This window comes from Colletes gigas, unplaced genomic scaffold, assembly GCF_013123115.1.
Source record: "Colletes gigas isolate AHSC1104 unplaced genomic scaffold, ASM1312311v1 Colletes_gigas_Sc00274, whole genome shotgun sequence".
In the NCBI taxonomy this organism is placed as follows: domain Eukaryota; kingdom Metazoa; phylum Arthropoda; class Insecta; order Hymenoptera; family Colletidae; genus Colletes; species Colletes gigas.
The window spans coordinates 2,406-12,155 of record NW_025106896.1 but is presented as its reverse complement, the minus strand read 5'-3'; the positions used below and the strand labels follow the sequence as shown (position 1 = coordinate 12,155).

General features: G+C 33.6%; 1 protein-coding gene across 1 annotated transcript; it reads right to left on the bottom strand.

Moving 5' to 3' along the window:
• Window positions 1–936: 936 nt before the first annotated feature.
• On the bottom strand, window positions 937–5,711 carry LOC122404392. The gene is made up of 3 exons (XM_043408330.1): window positions 4,730–5,711; window positions 3,939–4,622; window positions 937–1,184 (listed from the first exon to the last, which is right to left on the bottom strand). Exons 1-3 carry the CDS (start codon window positions 5,709–5,711, stop codon window positions 937–939), a joined length of 1,914 nt encoding a protein of 637 aa, XP_043264265.1.
• Between the last annotated feature and the right edge of the window lie 4,039 nt (window positions 5,712–9,750).

Here is a 9,750-nt window from a genome sequence, read left to right as displayed (position 1 = left end):
ATATATTTTTGAGGACATCTAGCGATGAAACAAACTAATAACTTCTATCTAGGTTTTACTCTTTCATTTATATCCTAGAAACATGCATTTGCATAAACATTTGCAGTCTAGTTATGACATCTTTAAAGAGAAATTAAAGAATTAATAGCATTTTCTCAATTCATTTTTAAACAGTAGAATGAAAAATCTGTCGCCACATACATGTATGCATTATTCGTATCATGCTAAAGAATCTGAATAACGCAAATGCGCGCTATTCAGTGTCAACGTGTTCATACGTATACAGAATGGTTCTAGAGGATTTAAAATGGTGTTACATGGTCTTACGAAACCAAAATTAATCGGTTTAAGGAGGGATTCTCGTGTAACAGCGTTAAAATTAAAGTTTCCTTTTTAATTTTTTTCGTAAAAAATTAAAAGTGCTATTGTATTAGACTTTTAAGAACATGAAGAGAGATCCTCAAACAATACGAAAATATTTTTTTAGTCTTTTAATAAGTAGTTTGGTCTTTTAATTCTATCCGACGATATAACCATAGTAGATGTATGTACAGCATAGCATCATAAAGATCAGAACGCAACAAACGAAAATTTTTCTTAAAGCTGGCTGATTTCCACTGGTACGAACCTATTTTAAACAAAATATGAAATATTTAAAAAAACTATTGCATTTTGAAAAAAAATTTTTTTTTTATATACAAATTCAGCTTAAGATGTTTTCTAAAAATTGTATAAATGGAAAATGAAATCAAATTTTACAATCAGTACAAGGAGAAAGATATAGCAAAAACAATGGACCAAGTTTGAAATCGATTGATGAATTATTTTTTGAGTTATCGTGTACATCAATTCGAAAAGTATGTTTTCGAGAAAAACGCGTTCGAAGCTTTTACTGACGTTTTATAATACTTACAGTTTAAAAGTCGATATACAACTTTAATCTGCTATTCCGGGACCATACAATAAACCCTCTTCTTCTTCGAACAATTCCTGCTGTAATGTTCTCTTCATTTTGATAACTGTACGAGTTTCTTTTGTCCTTTGTAAACTGCGGAACTCTGCTTTATTCAAGCGCATCTCGTCACGAGAGTCAGTGAATCTTTTGCAGTGTTTTCCTATTGTAATGTCTAATGCTTCCGTAGTTTTCAATGTAGAAGAGAAGCCTTCGTTAAATATTGCACCGGCTAGGCAAGTAGCAGTTTCAATTGTTTTTTAGCCACAGTTCACATGTTTTGGAGCCAAACGCAAGATAATTGAATTCAAACTTTCGTTTGCATTTTGAGTTGCAACTATTGGAAATGGGTGAAAAAGCAGTACCCTTTTACACTTTAAAAGTGAAACTTTATTGTACGGTTCGGAAGGACATATGTTAAATCTGAACGAGAAGTGAAGTGACGCCTAGATCCCCGAAAGGAAAATCTGGCGTCCACTTAAAGAAGGAAAGAAACCATTGCCTGCACCATGTTTATTTCCCTGGCCCTTGACGACAAAACAATCCCAGGCCCTTAGCCAATACGGTCTTTATATGCAGACAATGGGCAGTGTTTCTGACTGTTAGATTCAGTTTTGTAAATGATTATTTATTAATAATCGAACTGCAACCAATCTTATTTTTTTAAAGTTATCTTCGAAGAAACGGTTTAGTGTAGATATGTTTGCTTTATCGTGTTCAGAACATGCTGTGCGTTATAAACAGAGATAGTAACTCGTTATTTTTTAAAATACGAATATAAACAATTTAGGGCATATTTTTGAAATATAATACTTCTAATTTATGCAATAAAAATAATCGATTTTTTTGACCTGTTACACGAGAATCCACCCTTAAGTTAGGTAAAAAGTTCAAATATTACAGCCAATTAGGGAAAATAATTCATCTATCTGATATTAAATAGACAATGAAGTTTCAGGAAATTTCATCTTCTGCTGAATTGCTTTGTACATAAGAGAGTTGAATTAAGAATCTTATGCATAAGGAATAATATCTAAATATTTTAGACTGGTTCACAATTAATCGTACAAAATATTGGTTATAACGAGGAAGAAGTCGTATTTCAACGAGATAATGATGTTAAATATAGCTAAATTAGTAAAAACAACTGGTAGCATTACTACGAGCGCACTACGAGGACACTCGTAGCATTAAGACGCAATGATTGGACTGCTCTACAAGTGTTTACCTTGAGTCTATTGTTCAGTTTACTACACCGTTTGGTACGCTGTGGTTATCTAAGCTTCGCTCTATTCCAAATCTTCCCGACTTATTCAGGAAGAGCATTTTAATTTATTTCCTACACAAAAGAGAATTGTTCCTGAGTACAGGAATATATCTCGTTTAATAATGAAATGAAATATTTAACAACAACAAATAATTGCTTCTACTGTATCGACTTACGCCAATGTTATGCTTAATGAAAAGTTTCCCACGAAAGATCAAACTGTAATTATGGATGTCACGAATGATTCGTCTATAAAAGAATACATTGTACATCTATGCTGTCAGTAAAGTCATAAATCCGATTAACTTCTGATTTGCCTCCAGAATCTTTAATAACGGAGTTTGTTTATTCTTATCGGACAAGATACCCGTAACCAAGCCATCAAACAATATGATAAATATTAATATTAACGATAACACGATTACTAACCGTCCACTTCTCACGAAGTCTAAATGTATAACATTATCGAATGTATGCTCTATTATTCCGTGTTGCTTTATTTATAAATATTTGAACAGAAACATTTAATAAAAACATATACATATTTAGTAAACTAAAAAAGCTTAACACTCATTTATTTTTTTGCACTGTTACTCTTTGGTTTGGAGTTGTCTCTCGATATTCAATTGTCCTTGATCGCTCTCGCTCAAATTCCCACTTTCTTTCATTCACTTATCATTCCCAGTTTTAAAACAACAAATCACCACTCAACGCACCACCGATGTCATGCATAAGAAATTATCCACTAATATGCCGTGTACAATTTTGGAAGATGCTTTGTAGAAATTTTGAAAGGGCCTGGCGGGATATGCATATGAAAAATGCCCCCAAACGGATTAGTTTGATTTTTGGCTAGATATTACTTCTAGATATGTATATAACTTTCCTTAATTTTGAACCCGAAATATGCATTAATTTTTAAGTTATTTAACGATAAAGAATTTTACAAAATATTTTTTAATTGAAAAACTATCTGTTCAAAAATTCTGAAAAAAATATATGTTGTACATACATCTGCCGCCCATCTAAAAAAAAATTGTTTTCTTTAATTTGTTTATTGCAAATGTTATAAAAAAGGTAATATTTATTTTAATCATTTTTTTAAGTGCTTTATCGTTTTGGTACCACAAACATATTTTGTACATATATGTATTAGACATTTCTGTGTAAGATATATTTTTTTCAAGTCGATTGTTGTAGTAGAAGGTATTCAAATATACTAAAAATGGGTGTAGCACGCGGAGCGCAAGGAGGCTGCCATAGTCGCGCGGCGCGGCGTAACTCAAACTCGATCGCTACACTAGCAATTAATGAAGATATTAAGCAGAATAATAATTGTACGAATGGTAGTAAGAAGCAGTAGCACACGTAGTAAAATTAATTGTTGCAAGCAATAATTTTATTATTTATTAGTACAAAATACTTAATCGTCAATATCACTATTTTCATTTATTATTGGATGTATTTCATTTTTAGTAAATAAATTCGTCAAAATTTCAGCTGGTTTGAGAATTTTTGATAAATATCTGCCATGAGCTAAATAATAAATTAATGCAGCTACATGCGAACAGCAACCAACTGTTCTTTTGCCACTTGCACATTCGCAAGCATATCGTGTCACTCCTGAATGTCCTATAGTATTTGGCAAATATTCTATATAACAGCGATATGTTTTTTTGTTTATATGTCGAGATTTTACAGATAATTTTAAAATATTACTTCTTTCTTTGACATATTTTGCAGTAATTGAACCATCCGCGTTCAATATTTCTGCCAAATACGAGATAGCTTGGGAGAATTGGTATGAGCCTGTGAATAAAATATGTAAATCATTTTCCGTCATTTCCGGAAAATCGAAAATATCTGAAGTAGATATATCGCTAAATATTAATTTTTTTCTGCTCCATCCGTGCTTTTCTATTTCTTCCGACAATGAGTTTTCTTGATTCTTTTTTTCTTTCATTTGGGCAATAATATCCAATCGTCCCGCATCGGAGTTTAAACGTTTGCCATAACGATTTTGTAAAAATGATGCAATTTTACAATAAATCCCAATTTTAGGTAACATTTTATTGTCTAATTTTCTGTCCAGAAGGCGATATTTTTGTTTAAGTATTCCATGGATGGCTTCAACCACCCATCGTAGTTTTGTTACAAATCGTGAATCATTTGATTCAGTAGTTGACAACTGAGGTCGTTTCCCTTTTAAAGCTGGCATTAGTACACCATAACCTTGTTCAGTTAACATATTTTTAACGTCTCTGAAACCACGGTCGAGTATAAAAATATCCCCCTTTTTCATTAAATTACATAATCCATTTGATTCGGTCATTATTTCTTTCATTATTGACACATCATTTTGAGTAGCGTAATATGGGCCTAGAATGTCTACAATATAACCATCTGTTGTACATATGGTAAATGGTTTACACAGAGGCACTTTTTTTGTCCAGAAAATGACTTTCGTTGATACTCGTTATTAGAACTTTTTTGGTGTCGTATGTAAGTGCCATCACAAATTAATAGTAATTTGTTATCAATGTCGTACAACGATTTAGCTACATTACTAGTGTGATTATTAATTAGATATTCCCTAGTCGCAGATTTTAAACCAAACTTTAAGGGAAGAACATCTTTATCAAACGCATTCATGACTGCATTTGAATAATCTGAAACTAATTGTTTATGTTCTAACTGAAAAATAGAAGCAATTGTTTCATTTGCGTTACCACTTCGTAATTTAAATAAAAAAATAATAATAGCCTGTGTAACATTTCGAGATGCTGAATTCTTCATTGATATTAACATTGTCTTCAATTCTATAATATTCTCCCACGTTAAGCCAGTAAATATGAATAATTGTTCTTCTGGCATATTAAAATCACCAATTTTGTCAAACAATGTTGAATCACAAGTAATTGCTAAACTATTTAATAATTGTTGTAATTCTACAGGCTCAATGGAACTAAAATGTGAATAAATGGATATATGTTTCAATTCGTCATTATACAATTTATTTTTAATTAAATGTTTTCGACAACATCGATTCCCTTTAGGAACATAGATTTTTATCTTAATATATATTTGTAATCTTGCTTCAAACGGAATAACATGAATATTTTTTGTATCATTACAAATAAAACAATATTTGTGTGTTGCAACAGTTCTTTTTATGGGGACTTCAATCTTTATAACGTCATCTTTAGCTGATTCCATAAGTGAAATATTAAAATCTGGATCATCAAATGAAGATGAGACTGAGCTTTCCACAATCACATCATTTTCATTATTATTATCACAAGCACTGTCGGTTTTCTTATTTTTATATGCTTTTATTCGGCAATTGTTGCATAAAACATCATGTAACACAATTTGAGATTTTAGATATTGCGTCAAGAATTCCGCCATTTTTTGGGATGTCACGATCGTTTTGCGCGGCGATACTTTGATGACATATTTATTGCAGGAAGCACATTTCTCAGCGTTTGACATATTTCTAACAAGATATAACAAGATTATATATAACTAATAAAAATAAACGTACAGCTCAATAGCATCTACTACGTATCAAATAGCTTTCACTTTTGTTTGGGCAAACAAATGCAAGAATGGAAGGCTGTTGTCTATTGTTTAATGTACGATATCCGCAGCCAGTGTTGGCGTAATGCGCATACGATCATAGCGCAACTTGAGATTCATAACATTGCATATTATTATTCTGCTTAATATCATAATTAATTGCTATGTAGCGATCGAGTCTGAGTTACGCCGCGCCGCGCGACTATGCAGCCTCCTTGCGCTCCGCGTGCTACACCCATTTTTAGTATATTTGAATACATTCTACTACAACAATCGACTTGAAAAAAATATATGTTACACAGAAATGTCTAATACATATATGTACAAAATATGTTTGTGGTACCAAAACGATAAAGCACTTAAAAAAATGATTAAAATAAATATTACCTTTTTTATAACATTTGCAATAAACAAATTAAAGAAAACAATTTTTTTTTAGATGGGCGGCAGATGTATGTACAACATATATTTTTTTCAGAATTTTTGGACAGGTAGTTTTTCAATTAAAAAATATTTTGTAAAATTCTTTATCGTTAAATAACTTAAAAATTAATGCATATTTCGGGTTCAAAATTAAGGAAAGTTATATACATATCTAGAAGTAATATCTAGCTAAAAATCAAACTAATCTGTTTGGGGGCATTTTTCATATGCATATCCCGCCAGGCCCTTTGGATGTTATATCTGTTACGAGCGGGAGCGCGAGATCCTGGATTCGGTCGAGGGGCAGTACTCGACCGGTGGTTTTGGGTATGGTTAGGAAAAGAAAGGAGGTCCGGACGAACCAGGGGCTCTATACCCTGGGAGCCGTAGGTGGAGGTTACGTGGACGAACCAGGGGCTCTATACCCTGGGAGCCACGGGGTTAGATTTATAGGGAAAATGAATGGTTTCACGGACGAACCAGGGGCTCTATACCCTGGGAGCCGCTAGTAGGAGTGGACGAACCAGGGGCTTTATACCCTGGGAGCCACGTAGGGTTTTAGGATGTTTTAGGATCTTGCTCTCTGTCGTGATGGTACACCTCGAGCGGTAAAGGTGTACCGGGTTCGTGAGATACCCCTAGCCTTACGGTTAATATGGTTCAGGGTTGCCTTGAGTGAATAACACACGTAAGGAACAATAACTTGAATATATATTTTTGACGATGCTCAAGTACAGCTATGGGTTTACAAGAAGTTGTACAATTGCTAAATTGCCTCGAAGGCGAAAGATTCGTTATCGGCTTTTAACGCGGCGCGTTCGCGGGAGCTCTACTCGATTAATGGACACTCACTGATAAACCGCTAAGGTAGATAGTCGTAGATAGTTGCTTGAAGGGGATTATAGCCCGATCTTGCCCTGAGTGTCACAGTAACGTCGTGCCAAGAGTTTAGGTAAAACTGAGCTCCCCGAGTAAGAAACCGCGGCCCTTATATAGTTGAAAATGCCCAGTACTAAGGCGGGGCATTACCATAAAAGGCAATGAAAATTGGGCCGGGTGTGCGCATACGGCATGAGTCAACCCCGTTCAAAGGGTTGCTCGCTAGATGCTCGAGCCAACGCCCAAGTCACCAAACGTTTCAGCCCCATGCATGAATGATATGTAACATATCCTATCTCCTTTATCAGAGTAGATCTAAACGATGATGGTTTTTCGCACTTCCAGAACTTCCAGAAACAAGTTTACATTTATCCGGATGATCTATGATATCAAGTTTCTTTTGATGGTTCCAACTATTGGATCTTTATTTCCACCGACAACTGAACCTACTTTTTGTGCAAAAAGGAGGATATCCAGCGAAGCAATGCACCATTGCGACTTCTCAACTTCCAACCTATAGAACAGCAACTTCCCCACGATGTCTCAAGAATCGATAACAAATTCTACTAACCATAGGCACGGACAACATTATTTACCCCTTAGAACGACAAGCTAAGAGTACATTTGTCAATTTAAACTCTATTCTGCAGTTACAAACTTCGGATAAAAGATTGCATTTGGTTTGTTCTTCGGTTACCTTGACTTGTACCATCCAAAATCAGCTGATCAGCCGTGGCCACATTGGGAGCGACTGAGCGGAAAAGCGGCAAAAAAGAAATCAAACCTATAGATTTATATGAAATAGGTCATACAGCGGCAGAGCGATGGCAATTTCTCGTAGCTGAGTGTTCAATTTTGTTTGTTGTTTCAGTGCGTATCCAAGCGACAAACAGTTAAGATGAGCGGCAAAAGTAATTTCAACGCCGAATGCATGATAGGAGAAGTCCAATGTAGGCCAATTTTGTGGCAGGACAATCATAAAGATTATAAAAATAAAAGCTTAACAAATAAAATATGGGATGAAGTAGGAGATAAAAGGAACTGTACACGTAAATATTTATTCTAGTCTTGCATTGTTACATAATTACATTAGCATTATATGTATTAATTTTTAAAACGGTAATTATTTACTTTAACGATTCCTCGTCAATTTCGATGATCTTGAAATATGTTGTCAAGGTCGCTGTTATGACGATTTTTTCTCTATACATATAACTGCCGCTCGGCCTTAGTTTCCGAGATTTTTCTTCAAAAAGATCGCTGCTACTACAATGAATTCTGTCTATACGTACATACGTGACTGTGGCAGCGTGTGTGTAAGCGTTGAATTGTCGATTGTTTATTGTTTCTATAGATACATCGAGGTAGTCGGCAATGGATGCGTATAACGGATGTGCATAAAAATTCGATGTGAACCTTACTTAAACCTAACTATTGTATCTAGTAATTAATATAATGGATTAGGTTTAGGTTAGATTGTATTATATCGGCCGCCACGAGGCGGCCGGCCACGCATTCATCTTCTATTTCAATTTTCTTTATTAATATTATTCGATATTAGCTTGATACAGTATACATTATTTGTCGTTGGTCGTCATGATTTTAATACAAGAATACCTGCATTTTTTTATATAATGGCAGACATTTTTCCAATTTCTGTTAATAATAACGACAATAATAATAATAATAATAAGGAATAAAGTTTAATATTTTATCTCCAGCTCAACCCGAGGCTAATTCAGACATAAAATTATTTTTGCAAATATCTCGAAAACGAAGTGCAAGCGGCGGTAACATGTATAAAGAAAAAATCTTCATAACAGTGACCTTGAAAACATATTTCGAGGTCATCGAAATTGGGGAGGAATCGCTAAAGTAAATAATTACCATATATTTTCAAATAGTTCTTCTTATATAATACTGTATGTTTACGATACAGCATTGCTTACTGTCGATTTTCCCATTCGAAAAGCAAATGCTAAAGAGCAAAAGGCTGCCCCAGTAGCTAGATATCTGTAGTACAATAAAATTGATAAAATTACTATCACTAATTAAATATGAAACATACTACTTGCAAAGGAAATGCAAATTTCTTTACTTCCAGGAGCTATTGCAAAAATGAAGTGGAAAAATTTAAAAGATACGTACAGAAAAAATACATATGTATAAGCTGCCACAATTTAAATCTGGAAGTAAAGCAACCACATCAAAAATAAAATGGTCTCATTTTTAAACGATGGAATTTATTAAAGACTTCGTTATTCCAAAGAAAACACAAGGAAAAGAGGATAATGGTATCACTACTAATGATTACGAAGAAAAAATAGAAATGACAATAATACACAACCCATAGACACACATTCTGACACAGATTTCCAATTTACCAAGTACTTCAAATTTTCAAAACCTAATGAAGACTCAATATAAAATGAAACAGAAAAACGACACAATCTAGAAGAAAAATTTTTAGAACTTGAAGAACAAAGATTACAATTATTAAAAACAGAAGTATCCAACATTCTGTAATTTGTATCCACATTCCAGTAGTTTTAGAAAATTCAAATGTAGCATCAAATGAAGACAATAATCAAATAATAAACTTTTCTAAAATGTAAAGTTTACTTGTTTTCTCTGTTTCTTTCTTACTTGT